The sequence below is a fragment of the Anas platyrhynchos genome, chromosome 2 (assembly GCF_047663525.1).
Source record: "Anas platyrhynchos isolate ZD024472 breed Pekin duck chromosome 2, IASCAAS_PekinDuck_T2T, whole genome shotgun sequence".
Taxonomy (NCBI): Eukaryota; Metazoa; Chordata; class Aves; order Anseriformes; family Anatidae; genus Anas; species Anas platyrhynchos.
Genome location: NC_092588.1, coordinates 21,295,994 through 21,315,026, shown reverse-complemented (window position 1 = coordinate 21,315,026; position 19,033 = coordinate 21,295,994). Strand labels below are relative to the sequence as shown.

The 19,033-nt window shown below is 36.2% G+C and overlaps 1 protein-coding gene across 4 annotated transcripts in view; it reads right to left on the bottom strand.

The window, feature by feature from the left end:
• The window catches only part of UBR5 (ubiquitin protein ligase E3 component n-recognin 5), a 77,132-nt gene that overhangs the window by 35,766 nt on the left and 22,333 nt on the right, over nucleotides 1–19,033 (bottom strand). For 3 of the 4 annotated variants that reach the window (XM_072034414.1, XM_072034415.1, XM_027452555.3), the window contains exons 7-15: nucleotides 18,488–18,647; nucleotides 11,655–11,804; nucleotides 9,474–9,685; nucleotides 5,309–5,425; nucleotides 5,117–5,227; nucleotides 4,182–4,336; nucleotides 2,676–2,793; nucleotides 1,660–1,844; nucleotides 1,176–1,285 (exon numbers count right to left, since the gene is read on the bottom strand). In XM_072034414.1, coding sequence (XP_071890515.1) covers nucleotides 1,176–1,285; nucleotides 1,660–1,844; nucleotides 2,676–2,793; nucleotides 4,182–4,336; nucleotides 5,117–5,227; nucleotides 5,309–5,425; nucleotides 9,474–9,685; nucleotides 11,655–11,804; nucleotides 18,488–18,647 — 1,318 coding nt within the window. The remainder of the gene's footprint in view (nucleotides 1–1,175; nucleotides 1,286–1,659; nucleotides 1,845–2,675; nucleotides 2,794–4,181; nucleotides 4,337–5,116; nucleotides 5,228–5,308; nucleotides 5,426–9,473; nucleotides 9,686–11,654; nucleotides 11,805–18,487; nucleotides 18,648–19,033) is intronic. The other variant, XM_072034416.1, reaches the window with a different exon arrangement.

The window sequence follows — 19,033 nt, the reverse complement described above, 5'->3', positions numbered from 1 at the left end:
TTGCCCACTAGCCTATGGATTTTTGGTAAACATCTAGAGTAGCAGCAAATTAGGCATAAAATAACTATTTAGGCCATAAGATTTTCTGCAAAGACATGATCTGAACATTAACCATAGTAAACTCAAACACACTGGGGAACAAATTTAAATACCTAACATATCTAAATTAACACTGATAAGAATCTTTATCTCCTGAAGTTTCTATAGTATAATTAATACCATCAACATAATTAAAGGAAGAAGCAGAGAACTTCTAACAATGGGCTTAACTTCAAACTCTAGTTCAGAATCCCACGCAAAGTTATAGTCAGTGAATGAATAATTAAAGGTGAAAGAACTGCAGAACAGAAGGCATCAGTAGCATGCGCCTCTACTAGTTCTGTGAGCCAGTACTGCACATCTGGGTATACAACACAAGATTCTTGGTCACTGAATGAGGCAACTCAATTCTTTAAGTGAACATTTAGAACTGCATTATGTGAACAAGTAGAAGAAAGGAAAAGATTCCTTCAAATGGTGGTATTGCAATTAAGCCTTTAATAATATGCAAGTTTAAATGGAAAAAAAAAAAACAGATGCACAAGAGGTCAGTGACAAATTCTAATACAGCCTTTTCGGTTGTACTTCAAAAGTTTAGTTGTATTTAAAAAGTAGAACTTATGCAATAAAACTTCCCAGCTGCTTTATATATCAGTAAATAATGACTGGTTTTAGCAATTTTTTATAATAAAGATGACCAACTACTGCTTTATGCAGTGAAGTTCACCTGCAAGGCAAGTTGTGTAAGAACACCTCAACCTCAAAAGGCTTTTTTCAAAAACACATTCAACTTTTGGGATGTAAGCAAACTATCACGTTCCAATTAAACATACAAGAAACTATCTTCAGACTTCCTGTTGATCACCTCTTGAAAGATGCTTTTGATTCTGAGAGCTGTTATATTTGCTTAGGTACACCTTGCATCAAGCAGTCACTACTTATACTACCACATTTAAATTTGACTATCTAAATTCTATTATAAAAGCTTTTTATGTATGTTGTGGCTCACACCAGAAGACTGAGATTTTTACTTTTCATCAGATTCTGAAATTAATACAGTATCTTTCTAGGCCTGCCTTTTACAAGAGCTTATCTAGACAAACATTTTACATTGCCATGAGCTACACATTACTTACTGTATGGCATTGATGCGCTGCTGGCTATTGAAGATGCATCACTGCAAGTGGAAGCTGGGGATGGTGGAGGACCCATCTCGGTTTTCACTGGTTCCTGTTTGCTTTCAGGTCTAAAATACAAATTTTATTTAAAATGAAGGAATGTGGGTTTTTCTATGACAATGGACAAAAAGTGTCTCTGCATCCAAGAAACTAGCCATTTTCTATATCTTCTGAAGTAACAACTTTTTTTTTTTTTAATTTAAGTAGCTTCCAACCATGGAATTAACATCCTAACTTTCAAGGGTATGCATCCAACATTGACAATGATGCTGCGATTCTTAATCAGGGATTAAGTTTCATAATATTAAGGAAGATGTATAAAATATTACAGAAAACAAACACCCTTAGTTGGAAGCTGACTTCTTTTAAATTCATATCAATCAACAATTCTAAAGAATATCAAATACACGTTCTCTTTGTGTGTTCGCATCCTCTCACTTACTTTGCTTCTGTCGTTTTGCTAGCTTTCTCCAGGTTTTTCAAACTTTCTGGTGACCGAAGCTGAAATCGACAGCTGTCATTCATGTTCCAAACAGATTCCATTAACACGCCCACTTTAGGAATTCCAGCATTGATTGAAAAAGCAACAGCTCCAGCATGATAGAGGGGGTTATTTCTTAAGCACACCTACAGATAGAAGTATTTATTTCTATGAGAACAGAGGGCTATGCTGAGGGAAACCATGTACGCATGTATTTTCTTGGTAACGTACATAGTCAAAAAAAAAAAAAAAGGAAAGAAACCTTACAGAAGCATGTGAGAAAACGTAAGTCAGCATGATGTATTAAGCGTTTTTTTAAGAGGCTATTGTGCAATTCACAGCTGAAAATAACAGCTTTAGCAGTGCAACTGTTCAACACACAGTATTTAGATGCTCAACTGCAAAAGGAAGGATTCATCCAAAAACAAAGACTCCTCCCAGAATTGATTAGAACGGATCGGGAACCAAAAGAAATGTGCTCCCTGGGACAGAACTGTTTTCTCTCATACTTATTCTAACACTAACCACAAAAAGAATCCTACATCTCTGTATCAGCTATTAAACTTTTTGACAAAGGCTTCAAACCAAATGCCTATTCTGCTGCACACATACATCAGTCCGAGGCCTGATCTTATAGGTACTTAAGTGCAAAAACATCCACAAAGCTACATGCTCTATTGAGAGCCGTAATATTACTGAGATTTCATTCTCTCAAAATACAAAATTGGTGGGTAAATTAAAAGACAAATGCTTTGTATGTGTACAGCTCATTTCTCCATGTTTGCAACAATAACCATACTAGTAAAAAAAATAACTTTAACAGGACACAACTTCACAGTCATGAAATTAAAATATACCATTTTAATACCATACAACTTCGGTGCACAACAGGAACGGAACCTGATTATTTTTTAAGAACAGGCTGAAAGCTCATCGTACAACACTGTAAAAATGTCACCTGTGACTGTTACACTTGCCTGGGTTCCAACAGTTATATTTGGCATGGAGGAGATACCAGCACTAGACTTGGGCTTTTTATTTTTTGCTCTGGCCTTTTCTAGCATTTTCTTCCTTTGGCTGAAAGGAACTACACCCCTGTGGAAAAATACATACTTTTAATAAAGGCTGTGAAAGAAATGCTTTGTTTAAAGCTTTGAACAATTTATTCCTTCTGCTTAATGAAGTCACGATTAAATATACAAGCCTCTGTGCCATCTTCTCCCAAAGAACTGCATAAATGACATTTTTCTCTTCATCACCACTTTCCAAATTCATCTAAAACAGAAAATCTATTAGAGAAGGAGGAAGACAAAGCGCACAACATATGTCACTGCTGAATGGCTTTCATTTTAGCCCAAAACGTTTTGAGACCTCTATCTCAGATGGCATGCTCCAGTCACAACTTAGAAGTTGCGGGTTGCTCCCTCTGAACGTGACAACACCTTTTCTATGACTAGTGGTAGCTTCAAGAATTCACAGTTACTGGGAAAGAGGATAAGCCTTTTTTACTTTTTTTTAAAAGCTTCTCCTCCTCTCTGGGGGCACAGCTGATGGACTTCAGACTCTTATGGCAGATTTAAGCAGCTACAAGGCAAAAAAAAAAAGAAACCAAAGAAAAACAAAAACCTGCAACTGGTTTTGTAACTAGATCCACTCATTTTATCTGACAATAACACCTACATACACAGTTAAGCATGCTTATTATTTTGATGCTACAAGATTTCAACACTTCATGGTTTAGCCGTGGTGGGTTAAAGGTTTAGATGCTTTTGTTTGGAAACCTCCTTCACATTAAGTAAAAGATGAAAAACATCCATTCCTACTGTTGCAAAGACCGAAGTCCTGTCTAATGTATCAGAGCCAACTGTAACCAAGTGCATCAGTAGTAACAAGCTTCTGTCTACATCTGATTAACAGAAAATCAAGTGTTATTTTTGAGGGATTTATTGAACATAAATCTTTTAGTTGTTAGAATACTTTAACATTTTATATTTTGCAATGTTTATGAGTTAGATAATTTCAGTAACAAGCTCCGGAGGGCGTATCCAGTATTATTTATCTGTTCCTTAGGATTCAGACCACAAACTAACAGACTACAATTTCTAACAGAACCTGACAGGAGAATGTGGACTTCTTATCTGGGTAAGCCTGTTCCACATTTATAGTCTGAAAGATGCCTGAAAGGCATAAAGAAGGCTATTCTCTTACACTGTACAGTACTGATATATCTGAATACTAAAGCATTTATATATGTCTCCTAATAAAAATAACCTTATTCCCTTAAAGATTTTATAACTGGGTTGAAAAGCTTTAAGCACGAAGGAAAAAGAATATGTACACTTTAAAAACTGAATTTAAGCTCAAGCACAGAGTTTCAGAACCCAGAACTGTAGTCAAGCAGTTTTGCAAAGACTTTAAGAACCAAGGACACTAAGACAGTCAATGGATCTGTATTTTTATACATAGACATAGTATTTACTTACCACCAATACAAGTTGTTCTCTAGTTGGGCACATGTATAAAGAGCACAACAATGTAAGGAAACAATCCGTTCTCCCTGAAGCTCCGAGTATGTCTGTGCAGTGTGCTCTAACTTAGAAGCTACTGAGCTTAAAGTTTCATCCACCCAGGTAGCAACCTAAGGGAAAAGGGAAGAAAGGAACAGAGAACACAAGGGAGAAAAAAAGATGAAGAGAGATTTGTACCAATAACGTAGTACTTACTGGTTTTGAAATGACCAAAAAAAAAAGTAGCAATGATCCCATTTGGGATGTTACCCACCAGCACCTTTTACTTTCCTAGAGAAGAGCTTTGCAGGATTTTTTTTCCCCTCTATTTCCAGTACCAAACAAAAAAGTGACAAAAAATGCAGGTATGCATCATAAAATAAAACAAGTGCATATGCTTTACCAATAATACTTCTCACTATAAGTTCACTCTAAAGTGGGCATAAAAGTAAGTTTAGGTGAAATAACTTACAGTACTGAAAGCTTCAATGCCCTCTGTTTTTCCAGTAATTACATTAACAAGCATCTCTGTTCCAAAACCCATATTGGTTTTAACTACAACAGCAAAAAGCCAAGCATTTCCAATAACTAGGTAAAAACAGATATGCTTCAGATAGCCTTTTTCAACAGTAAATCTACCAGATCCAAGTGGGTTTGGTTGTTTCACTGGGTTTTTGGTTTTCTTGCTTTGACTTTGTTTTTATTTTTTACATTTTTACAAAATATCAGCTGGATTCTTTTTGCAAAAGAGCTGAATGAACAAACAAGTGAAACACTTTCTACTGAACTAAATTTTACTTCTACTGAACTTTACATTCTACTAAAGCTGAAGGATTAACTTCTCTACTACACACTGCCAGTAAGCGGAAAAAACAGCTTGTCAAATTCAGCAACAGGCACTCAGCTCATACCTTGTTATTTTCAGTAGCAACAGTTGCTCTAATACTATTTGCAGAGAGGAGCACTATCTTTTCATTGGTTAATCCCAAGAACATGGCTCGTGGATGATGTAGTGAAGGATTCTTTGGAAACAATAAAAAAATATTTTAGATATTCAATGCATAGAAAACATTCCAAAGGCAGGATTTAAAGATGTACAGTACCTGTGCATTTCTGTAAGGCTCTGATTCACTCCACTTCCACTGATACAGTTCTCCTTTACTGCTAACTGCCACAAGCTCTGAATACAGGGCTCCAATAGAAATAAACTTTGTTCCATCCTATAAATACAGACATAGGAGGTCTAAAAAAGTGAAATTATATAACCTGCATATCAAGATTTTAATGTAAGAGATATAAATAAAAAAAATAACAAAATTCTTGTAACTGTTTTCTCCAGAGTTCCACCGTATGCTGAACCTGTAGAGAAAAATGTATTCCAGATTGTCTAAAGCTCAGCAGTGCCTCAAACAAAAATATGCAGTATTGCTGCTATTAGGGTGAGGGAGGAAAAAGCGGGTACTTACATAGTGTTTTCCTGTAGTTGAGCAAAAAATATATGTGGCAATTAACTCTGATGGTTTATTAAAAGCTTCCACAATATTTTAAGAACAACACACTGCTCACACACTTGGGAAGATCTCAACTTCCAACATTTAAGTAGTTTCTATAATTGTGTTCATTTTTTTGAACAATAAAGCAATATAATTCCATTACTCCATTCCAAAGTAAACTCATAAAAGATAACTTCCAACTAAATCAGACATTAATTTTCAAATTCTCTACCTCATCGATTAAACAATTTCCCTCTTCCACTACTAAATGGGAACAAACAACTGTAAACACAACCAAATTAAAAAAAAAAAATCAGTGTGCTAGATATCACTTTAATACATCATTAAGACCTAGCACACCAAACAAGCTTCTAATTATGGATTATTTTCTAATTATGGACTACTTTCAATTTTTTTCCTCTTCTTTCTAACATTTTAACACATCTCGTACTGAGCAGTAGAAATATCCCACCTCACATAGCTCAACAGCTTTATTCTGTGCACTACCTGGATCTCACAGGCCCTTTTTTCTCTCACATTTGGTTGCATACCAATGTTGCATCAAATGCTCAGCAGTTACAATCGTTCTTTTCCAAGCTTCTGTTTCCCCTCGCATTGAAAGGAATCTCAGACTACAGACCCGTGAACTTGGTAATTTCACAAAATATTTACTTCTGCTTACTGAGAAACATTTGTATGGGCATTTACCAACCCTCAGCCATTGCACCCACAGGACAACCATGTTTTTTCTCAACTTCTTTACCAGTAGAAACTAAACATTCCCTTCCACTTTAGGGAAAATATAGCTTTTAAGAAATGAAGTTGCTAGTGTAAAATCAGATGCTATAAAATTGTCTCCCAGAGCTTCAGATCTGAAAGACAGGTGCATGATAACTCATGTTATCTGGAATAGTTATCTCCCAGATCAGCATATTTAATTGCCTCTCTTGGATCAGAAGATACCACATGTAAGCCTTTTAGCCATCTGATGGGAAACTGAACTCGTGTCACTGTTAAAAAAAAAAAAAAAGCCCACCATCCAGTACATTTACCTTTCCCCTAAATTAAGGGGCTTTTCTTTCAGCTTCAGAAGTTTAATGAAACAAATTGTTTCCACTAATAATCTGGATTTACACATGGAAAAAAAACAACACAATTTTCATGCATAGGAGCACAGATTTCAAAAGGTATGAAATAACAGAAGATTTAATATGTTTCTTATCAATAGTTCAAAGTGCTCAACTTTGGGAAGGAAGAGATAGAATGCAGCAGAATGAAGAAACCACAAGCAATTCTTTCATACCACGATAAAAGAACCTAAAATTAGTTAAGTTGTAAGAGAATTTTATTGCTCTGGAAGGCATCTGCCAGCATAGCACAAAAGTAGCATAAATGCTAATCTGAGTCATGATTAACAATTGCTATCACATAAATATTGCATATTCTGAAAAAGAACCTACTGTAGCATAATGAGATTCAAATATTTCATCAGCATAAAGGAATCTTTCAAAGTCATCTGTCCTAATTCCTCAAATTATGGAAACCAATTAATTTTTGCTCCAACAGTATCATTGCTACTTTTTATATTGTCAATTTGTTTTATAAAACTTTTTATAGACAGCTTTATACCACTAATTCAGCTCAGAAGAGACCCATCATCCATAAATTTTCTTTCCCATCAAAATATTAGCACTTGTGACCTAAAAATCAGGAGCATGGCTACATACACCTCTAGAACATCACTCAAAAGACGAACAGTGCAAAGATGCACAAATGGCATGACAGCTTTAGATCTGTAATTGGAGTCTCATGTGCTTAACTCTGAGTTCAGACCAAAGGAATTACATAGTCTGAAGATGATTCAGATTGCTGACAAAAACCTTTGCATGTCAATAGCTAAACAGAATATATGTACTTCGAACAAGCTAAATAAAGCTCAGTTTGTACCTAACTACAGTCTAGGAGGAGAAAACAGCTGTACTTCCTCACACTACAGACTGGCTCTGCCAGGTAAAACACAATGTTTTCACTGGGAAGTGGCACACACTACTAATACCAACAAGATTTGCACTATTAGAAGTAGTAATTTATTGAGTTGAATTCTTGGAGCTGATTTCACTTATGTAGTGGAAAAAACTCTGCAATGTTGCACATCATTAGTATCAGATGTGGGTGAAGTGGATAATGTTGGGAACACCAGCAGTACTCCAAGAGTTTCGTCCATTGCTTTCAGGTTGGTGCTCTACGTCCCCTAAACTGCAGTTCCCCATCCTCATCATGGATTACTACATTTCATGTGCTAAACGTGGAAGTAATGAAATATGAAGGAAAAATCTTGCAAACAAGACTGGTTATTTTGTAGAAATTCTTCATGTACTCGAGTCTCTCCCCTAACTTACTCTTAACTTCCAACTTTCATTGATATCTCCAGATCTCATCTCCAGTTCTCAAATTGGAAGAAACATCTGAGCTGGCACTTCAGCTAAATCATCTCCCTCATGATTTATCTTGAAGAATTTCTGTCGGAACATACCCCCAGCACAACTTAAAAGTGGGGCTATAGCAAGAAAGACGTAGAACAATTGGTTATGAATGTTCAACTGAGGGACAGAGTAAAAAGTATAGCTAATTCTAGATAAAGATGAAAGGCCCTTCCTTCTAGTAAGACTCCTCCATTTAACTGGAAGTTAGGGTTTACAGGAGTGCATATGCAAAGATGTCTTGTGGAAGAATGCCAGTATATCTGAACTGAGCAAGCATGCAAAACATCGCAGCAAGTTAATTTCATAAAAGATGTCCAATAAAAGACTGCAATAATTATCCTAGGGCACAATCTGCTGAGTCTACAGAGAAGCAAAAAACCACATCAGGGTGGAGAAACAAACAAAAATACCTAACACCTAATTCCATAAGTTATTACTGCTAACATGTTGAATGGGCTTAACAGGAAAAACGATCTGAAGTAGCAAAAAACAAAACAGTAACAACAATGATAATAACACCATCAAAACACAGCAGTGGACATAAAAAAACAATTTAGTATTCCAAACGTAGACTAAATTTACTTTTTTATGCTAAAAACCCAGGAATCTCTCTCTACCCAAGCTAGATGGCCTACCATTCTACCATTATGACAAAGCAAGAGGAATAAAAGCTGTCATTTTTCAGTGGCTAAGAAACTCAAAGATACTGGCCAATTAAAAAACTAAAATAAAATCACACCTTAAACACATGAGGTCTAGTTGGGAGAAGAACTACTTGATAAACATTCTTTTTAAGGTATCTACATTTTTCAGTTTGAATGCCAGAATAAAGATGACAGGGATTAAAAGTGAGCTGCTGTAAGCAGAAATAAGCTTCTAAATTCACCTCCCTCTTCAAGCTCTCTATCTATATTGAGTCTGAAAGGAAAAAAATAGAGACAGGAAAATAAAGCAATAAATTGAATAAACTGTTTTATGAGTTTCCTTTTGCCTGTTAAATTCTTTGAACACCTACGTATGAAAAGAAGAAAAAAAACTTTATGAACTACAGCAGTGTATTCAAAACATGTGGAAAAGGAAATTAATGCTTCTGTTATTAATGTCTTAACTATGAGGCTGTAAATATTTAGTTACAATTTTCATAAGTGGGTAACAAATATGCTTTATTATATTATCTCTCACAAACTAAGAGGAGCTATTCAACAAGGAAACGGAGTATTTAATTGGAAAAACAAAACAACAACAGATTTATCGCACAGCATGCAAATAAAAGAGGCAGAAAATTTCAGTACCTTATCCGGCCACCACTGCAAGTCTTCTCCTAGAGAAACAGGGCTTTGAACAGGTGTATTCTTCTTGTCCAGGTTTGGTTCCCCTTCCTTACTTGTAGAGCCTCTTTCATTATCAAATGAGGCTCCATCAAGCCACCTTCGTTCACGCAAACGTAAAACGGACTCACGTTCACGCAACAGCTCAGAGTCTCTCTCTAAGGGAAGAAGGAGAACTGGTATGCAATTGGGTCACACCAGTGGGATAAAAGTAAGCCACTCTCTAGTAAAGACCCTTCAGGATGCAACTAACAGCAGTTAAATCTACTCACAAAGATTAAAAATAAAAAAGTCCTGACATGCAACATTCAAAATATTAACCCTTTCAAGCACGTGTACTTTAGAATTACTAAATATAAAAATAAATAAGCTAGAAATAAATAAATAGTTTTGTGCATCATCAAAAATGCTACAGCATTTTCACTTGCATCATGAGAGGCCAAATAGAGTAAACATAGAAATTTTATGTTTTACAGTACAAAATAGAGTTTTGTAGTACTGTTTTTAATCAATGAGGTAACAAAAAAAAATCTAGGTCTATACCATCTGTTAGATATTTATGCAAACCAAAAAAGAGTATTTATTAGAGAGTTTTATAATAACTTTCCCCAAAAAAACAGTAATTTGAAAAAGTTAAAAGAAAGCAAGCATTAAAAAAGCTTTTGTACACAAGTTTGATAATCCAACCCCTTGTGTTTAAAGCAGTATCCTGTAGGACTGGATTTAGTAAATTAAAGTGCATCTGTTTTGAGTAGATCAAATGAAAACTTTTCAAGAGTCAGACAAGTTTTTAAAAAGGATCCTTGTAGGAAAATGTTCCTTACCAAAATGCTTCCCCTCCAATTGGCCTACAAACTGTCTAAAGCCAGTACTCTGCAGTTCGCTCATGCAGATAAATTTTTTAAATCAGGTAATCAAACTAACTTTCCAAGAGTCAACTATGCATGGAAAATAAGGATTATAAAATTCGTGGTAACGTCTTATATAGAATAACCTTAGGAAAGGAAAAAAAAGGAGGAATTTAGAAGGAGTTATGTCAGATGCTGAATATTTGTACATGCACATAATGCATTTAACCTATTAAGTACTTCACTTATGCTCACAAATGTCAACTGGAATTACATGTATGAGATGACCACGTTACTTTATCAGTTTCAATAAATTACACCAAGTCTTGGGTCTTTTGCTGTATTAGAAAATTGGCAAAGTTTTTACATAAGCCAAACGTAACAGCTTGTCTTACAGATATACTTCATAAATTACTGTACTTATCTTCTAGCAATCACCACACTGACCCCAACTAGTAGCTTTGTGACAGGAACTTACATGTTCAGCAATTAATATACTAGAACAGATTCATGAAAGGCAACAAAACTATACTAAACAACAACAAAAAATCACAGCAGAGGTTGGATTAACAGTTTTGAAATACACTAGGTATTTGCAAAATAGCTTCAAAAAGCTAGGAAGTTGCTGCACGTTCTGTTCTAAATCTTTTACATGTAATATGCTTTACAAAACAAAACCAAAAACGCTTCAACATGCTCTTGGTATCAACTGCTAATAATTCTCTCTAATCAGCTATAAAAATGCTTCAAAAAATCAAATTGAAAAAAATCAAATTTAATTTTTTCTCCCTCCTTGATCTTTAAACACATTTCTCCTCATTCCATAAATATAACCTCTGTCATGTAATACTTAGGGAAATGCGAAGAACAGTGTATTAAGAGTAACCTGAACCAAGAAAAAAAAAAAAAAAGATGAAGAATGCTGCATGTCAACAATCATTACTGATTTTTGAGCCTAATTACATATTTGTAATGCATTATATGTATTAGTAGGTATTTACACTACACAGTTTAAAATAAACTCAGCATGCAAAAATTTTACATCTTGCAACATCAATGATTGACAAATCAATTTTTAACAATACGTGACTATCAAGGTTCTCACAGAACTTACCTGCTGACATTCACCAATTCATTAATAATTTTGATGACCAACAATCTACTTGTCTACTCTACATTTGACAACATATCACAGTCTACTTTCGCATTAAATCAGAAACTAAACCACCAGTGTGCACTATCACTAGCTTTTTGCACAGCAAGCTACTTATTACAAAGAAAAAAGGTGCAAAATTACCTCTGGATGAGCCTAGCCTGGAAAGTGATGAGCGCCGAAAGGATGGATAACCAAAGTAACTAATATCTTCTGAAAACATAGCATCAGCATCAATAATGACACTTGGGTGAGCAGAATGTATGTCAGCATCCAGAAGAGACATAAGATCCTCTATAAGAGGAGACAAGGGTCTTAAGTGAATAATCAGCTACTTAAAACATCAGCTAGAGAGACCATCAACTAAATAAATATCAAAACAACAAAAGAAATCCTATCTAGTAATTGAATTTCTGCTCTTCAGATTCACCAGTTCCAACTCATGTGCCTCCTATGCACCCACATGTACAATCAAGCATGGTATAGACTAGTGCACAAAACCCGTTTCCCTACAAGAACTGCTTTCCGTCACTCTTCTAACCACACTTCCCAAAGAAGTCTCACCCAAAACAATTTTTTTTTTCTGTAACCCAAAAATTCAGACTTTAGCCTTTCTCTTGGAAGAGCAAAGCCCTGTGGATACACATCTGACCCCAATGGATACATAAGCACAGATGCACACTCATGCACATAGATAGAACTCCAAAGATGACCTAGAATTACGACCTAGAATTAAGGAAGGACAGAACTGATGGTGAAAGCTGGCCTTCACAAAGCCATGTCTTTGATGGCAAAGGTTACAAGTTCCTCCACAGAGAGTTTCTTTCAGAGTGCCATACTTCACTCCCAAGCTAGCAGCTTGCAGCTCTCAGTACAAACCTTGAAATGGCAGCTACATTAACAACAAACGGTTATCTGGAAGAAAGCAACATTTTTTAAAATTATATATATATTTTTAATACCACACAGTTAAACTCAGAAAGATGAACTCATACCGTGACCACCTAAGCTACTATTTCAGAAAACCTGAATTTCTCTGAAGTAGTGATCATCACTGAACTATCCATTTCCTATGGTTTACTAAACTATAGCTACTATCCACCCACAAAAGAGTCTACTGAAAATTAGTAAAGCCCAGAAACACTGACTGACAAGACAGCTAAACCAGACTGGCACCTCCCTGCTACAGAAGTGACAGTCCTATTTCCATCCCTCATCACTGTGGCAAGTCCCCTCCTCGGGCCAAGGTGGGATATCCAAATCTCAACCAGCCGTTTCAGGGCTTGCCTTGAAATAATTCTTCATAGGATATGGAAGCCAGGTGGGAAGAGAACCGCCCCTTTCAGCAGCCGAAATCTTCAGGCCTAGTTAAGCGGGCAGTCAGACAGCACCACGAAGGTGCTACGTTACCACACGCAGCACCACCGTCAGCACACGTGCTGCTGCTTCAGGAGACAGCTGTGCCTGTTCTGAAAGTCCACACAAATTTGACTGAAAATTTAATCAGGCTCCCAAAATTAAGTTTCCAGGCTGCCACACAAGGGAAGGTCTAGAGAGCTTCTCTGGGAAGCAGAAGCACTTAAAGCACTTTGCTTAAACCACTCATGACACTAACAGAAGGCCATACCCCAATTTCCCTCAGAAAGCACACAAGGAATATCTTCAACACATGTAGTTCTCAGCCTCAACCTCATAATAAATATAAAACAAAATAGTGACTAGAAATCAAGGTTTCAATAAATTAAGTAAAAGCATTCTTAACCTTAAAGGCTGGTTATTATGGGACTTTTTCCTCAGTGTCTGAAACAAAGTGGGGAAAAAGAAATAACAAACAAGAGGGTATCCCAAAACTGAAAAGAAACTAAGTCCTCTCTCACAGCCAGCAGTAATTCACTTAACAGTTCCATTTATTGACACTAAAAGTGAGAGCCATTCACATCCCAGCAAATCACAACAGTCATCCTTACATTTTCTGGAGTTTAGGAATTTAAGACAAACCAGCCATCAACAACTGTCTCCAGAAGAAAGGGTTTCACCTAAGAACAGCACTACAAATAGTGAGCTCTGTGGACTTCAAAGCAAGACCTGTGAGAGCTATTTTTGCAATAAATAACCCACTGGAGTATATAGTCTGTGCTTCTAAAAGCACAGTGTGGAACTGCATGGTCCACACACTGTTTTAGAACATGATCCTTGACCTTGACTAGGTCAGAAAACCTACTTTAAAAAAAAAATAAATCTTGTTTGGCAAGCAGGCTCTGCCTTACCAAAATACTTAAGATCTCTCAGGGTGGCCTTACCCTGTTGCACATTTGATCAGTTTTCCACTGGTTTTCCACAACAATAACGCAACAGAACACCTCACCTTAAATATCAGCTTTTAATTACCATAGTTCAGGAGCTGGAAACACAGCAAACATTTATCCTGATGATCACATTCACCATTCCCATTTCTTCCCAGGTAAGCTCCACCTCTGTGCAGTCTAGCAACTTTCTCATTTTTTGGTCATTATTCAGCCAGAAATTGGAAGAATTTTGATCTCTTTTAGGAACAGAATTGACCAGCATGGGAAAAAAAAATCACTAGCCTCATTCAAAATGGACAATGTCCTTTAAACTAAGCTAAACTAGAAATTATCCTGAAAGAAAACATGCACTAACTCATCAAACACACATACCTTCCAGCATTTTAGGTATCTTGAGGTTAGCTGTATTTCCAAACAGGAAAGTAAGAATTCAAACCATAAGACCTAAGAACCGAAACTATGCATTTTTGGCTACATGTGCATTAAGACAAGTGAGGAAATGAAGCCTTTTCTTACCCTCTTCTTTCAGCTTCATATCAGATTTTATTTTTCTTCCAATATTTCTGTAAGAGATCCCCCTTCTTCCATCCTCTATACCAGCAAACAAAGGTGCTAAAACCAGTAGGAATAGGAGCCAAATCCACTCCCCTTCAAAGATCACTGGAATTTTTTAGTTCTGTGAAAACACAGATACTGCAAGGCTACATCCAGTTAAAGAATCCAGGTGGGGGAAAAAAAAAAGGGAAAAAACATTTTCTATGACTTTATTTTTCTGCTCTTCAGGAAAAGCCCATGAAATGGTATCTTTTGTTTCTTATTGCAGTGGTAGACCAGTATCAACCCCCTCAAATACTGATTTAGATGTGATGATTCTGAGCAATATATTTAGGTGAGAAAGCACCTATGACCTAGTAAATACCATTGAAAATTAGGAGGAAAAAGAGAGATGGGGCAGAGGACATTTTAAAAGGGGGGGGGGGAGGAGGAGCAGACTGGTTCAATATACACGTAAACTGTATTCAATTATTATTTTTTTATTATAATTTTCCAATAGCTCCATGGGTAGCACTAGAACTGTTTTCTATGGATTCATTAATTGAAGGCATTGCCTGGATCAATTCCAACCTCAAACTGAGCTCACGTTTAAACGTTTTCCATCAAGGGGGCAATCATAAGGTGTCTCCCCTTTCCTCAGCTGCATGTTTTTATGAAAAATACAAGAATTCGATGTCTTCACAATCCAAACTTGAAAGAAGCAGAGATAAAATTGGCAAGCCTGTGACAGTGTAAGACAAAAACATGTATTTTGGTTTCCTAGGAAACCAGACTTCAGCAGAACTCCAGACTTAATTTCTTGATAAGAGATACTTATTCAAAACATTACCCAACTGAAGTTCATCTTCAAACCCAAGAGGGAAAAAAAAATACACTAAGAAAACCACAACAAACACGCACCTAATTGTCTTCCCTGAAGGAAACCCACTGAACACCCAGGTTTTAAACTGATCTCTACATACACTCTGGTTCCCACCCTTCCTCACTACAGTAAATATTGCTGACACAAGCCAATCTCTATCCTTACCAAAAAACAAAAACACGGATTTTTCCCTTTTTAGAACAAACTCATCTCAGATTCTGAAATTCAAACTAGTCTGGATACTACCAAAACTGTTCCTCAAGTCCCTGTAGTGGGAACCCGCTATACAAAGGCGTTACTGAGCAAACATGCACACATGAACTATACAAACAACCGAGTGTTTTCAATTCTATAGAACCAGAGAGTACTAACAGGACAAAGCCTGGAAGAATACTCTAACAACCTGGTATGGGCTGGAATATTAATCTAGACACCTCTGAGTCTTTTCTACACTGAATTATTTTGTTCTATGTAGTTTTTACTCATTTTTTTCCTCATGTATTTGTTATGCATCAAATGAACCCACATTCCTTTCACTGAATCATCATAAAGAAACAGGGCTAGATTAGAAATGTCAAAGTACACAAGGCTCTATAAATAAATTTCTAAGAGAACTTATTGAAGGTAATCTGTACAGAAAAGTAAGTACTGCTCTTCACTTAAGACATTTTTGAAGAATTCTGGAAGAATTCAGATATATCTTTACTTCCCTTAAATAATTCAGATGCATAACCCTTACAATACTAACTGGATTTATATCACAACTGATATATTCATGAAATTATGATGTATTAAACAACAACTTACACATTTCACATTTCCAGTGCCTGGAAAGAATCTCAGCATTTTTTCCTTTTGTTTCTTTTTATTTTAAATCAAGTGCAAGTTATTTCTAATGTTTAAAAAAAAAATCTGTCTTCAAAAGTTTAGAGGAGTAACACCTAAATTGAAGAGTCTGATCTAAGCAAAGCACCAGACATGCAGGAGGGAGAAAGCAAAAAGCAGCATACCCTTTCAATCAAAATGCAAGAGCCTCAGAAAGTCCTGAGGCAAAAACAGCCTTGTCTTTTTTTTTTTTTTATTTGATAGGAACAAAACCAAAACACTTTAAAGTAAAATTTGGCATCATAAAAAGTAGAAGTTCATTATCTTTCAGAATCATGTATAAATACCTGACTAAAAATAGAATGTGTGTAGCAGTTACTGGGTATCTACAGCTTCCTTCTATGAACTCTGATGTTTCAGGTCCCAAAGAAAATCCAGAGGCAAGATAAGTGCAAATAAGAAGAACACAAAGTTTCTGGAGCAAAAGACTTAAAAACTGGCTCTGTGTAGTTCTGAAGGTCAGAATATCGTTAATTTTTCCATAGAGCTCCAGCTATCAAGTTCTCCTGAAATCTAGCCTGCATGATTATGTGATACAAGTAAGGGTTGGTAATCTGTACTATTTAATATACCAACAGTAGAGTCATGACAGCACTGATCAGTATTCAGCTAGACTTCTCCAAATGTTTTGATCACATTCAGTTATGAAGTGAATCCGTTTCTGCACAACAAGCTTAGTTATTTTTGCCTGTAAAGTCAAATAAGTTAAGACAGACACAGAAGGCAAAGCACATTCTACAAACTGTGAATTACATCTTTGCAGACAGACTGGGGCTAAGACATGTCAAGTTTCATTTCAGTTGTCATTTCTACCCCTTTTCCCACAAAAACTGGAGAAAAGATAGCCCAGTTCCTCTGTGGGTAAACGGGAAAAATAGTAGGTTGTGATCTCCTGTAGGAAAGATCAGCCTAAACAGGTGAGAAGCCTTCTAAATAAAGCCAAGGACGAAGTTGTTTACTGAAGACAGTGAAAGTCTGCGTATTGGTTCAAGCTATCATCTCAAATACAAGAGACAGAGTGCAGTGCCGGAACCTTCTAATAAAAGCTACTAGCCACAGGTTGTCAGACAGTCCCTATTAACTGATTCCTATGATCCCAAGAGGTATTAAGAGAACAGTTAATGCTGTAAGGAAGCTGGTTAGTACAGTTAAAAGGAACTTTCACTGTGAATGACTAACACTGAATTGTCTTCTGAAGGCAAGCTCTGTAGGAACACGCTCTGGTATGCTTAGAGTAAGAACTCCTGCTTTGAATACATGCAAAGAGTTGAGAGAATTTAATTCCTCCAATGCATCTAATGCTCTAAAACTGATCTCTAAAACCAAGACTCATATTAAGGATTTTTCACCAGAGGATTCTTGATCCTACAGCAAAACAAAGAAGCTTGACTGATGCAACTAAAGCCAAGAGACAAATGAATTACAAAGCCTTTGCTGCAGAACAAAAAACCTTTGTCTAATCATGTGATTGACAAGATAAAGATGGAGGAAGCCCATGAACCTTCCTGGTGAACCAGATGAGCAGAAAAAATATCTATTAGAGAAATACCAAAATGTCATTTTGACACACAAAAAGAAAAACTAGTATGTAGTCAGAGTTTAGATGTGTTCTTATCATGCAGTGCATCTAATACAAACATTAGATTTGGCTGCTGTGTTTTCAAATATGTTTACTCAACAAGAAAAGAGTCAGATTACCTAAATTATTTGGCCAATGCAAAAGAAGACTCAAAGTCTTCCCTAAAAATCGATTACATGGGGCAAACAATATTCTGAGAACAACAGGACTTTGATTACAACATTATACCTGCATTGACAGAATACTCCAGCATTTATACAGGGTTCTTGAGACAAAGAATAAATTCTTAGTTTAACTGTAACTGTAAACTGTTTTGCCCTAACTTAAATTTTGGTATAAAAAAAAAAAAAGCAGCCTAACTTTTTCTCTAAAAACTGCTATATCTTAAGAATATATGTTAGTGGTAAAAAAAAAAAACAAAAAAACAACAAACATGCAAGTGACTGGAAGGTTTCAGAATTAGCTTCTATGAGCAAGCCACACAGCAGTCTCAGCAACTCACTGAGAAGCAAAATACAGACGTCAGTAATGCTGATGTTACAAAGCCTGGGATCCTAAAAAAATAACTAAATTCAATTTCATGCCGCCCACAGAATGAACAGTTATTAATGCCTAACCTAATACCTCAAAACATCCCAGTGTATCTTTTGTTTTCTGCATCTTTAGACTTTGCTCCTATAATTAAGAAGTCTTCGCTGCACACCTTGCATGGCACAGAGCACGCTGTGTTTAAATACAGGAAAATAAGAACACATTGACATTTCCTTATCAAAATTTGCAGGATACAAACCTCCAGGAAGATATGATTCACTTGCTGTGTCATCCCCATCATCTCCATCTTCATCATCACGACTCAACAAGTTATTTACAGCAAGGTTTACATCAAGATTTGTTCGCTGGAGTTCCCGAATGATAATACTTCTGGACTTTCCTTGTAAAACAACTTGTGCCTGTCAAAGCAGAATAGATCACTAGTCATTTTCAGCTCACCAAACACCATTCCTAATATAAGGATACTTAACTCTAAAGGAAGTCTAATAAAACCAAGAGAGCTACTATCAATTCTCCAGAGGTCAGAGAGCATACACACAAAGGCTCACGTTGAATTTTCTCAGTATCTCATACTGGATATTTAACTTCCTCTCAGTTCAATTTAGGCTCACTGGACTCTGACTTTGGTGCTGAACTTCCTTATGGGTCACCTTAGAATCTACTTCCTGAAATGTTCAATGCAGTAGGTAAACAGAATATTCTCAAAAATGGATTTTGCTTATTGTTTCTATAGAAGTGTTTAAATATGTCAGAGTTCTGCCATCAACTGTTATTCCAAAACTAG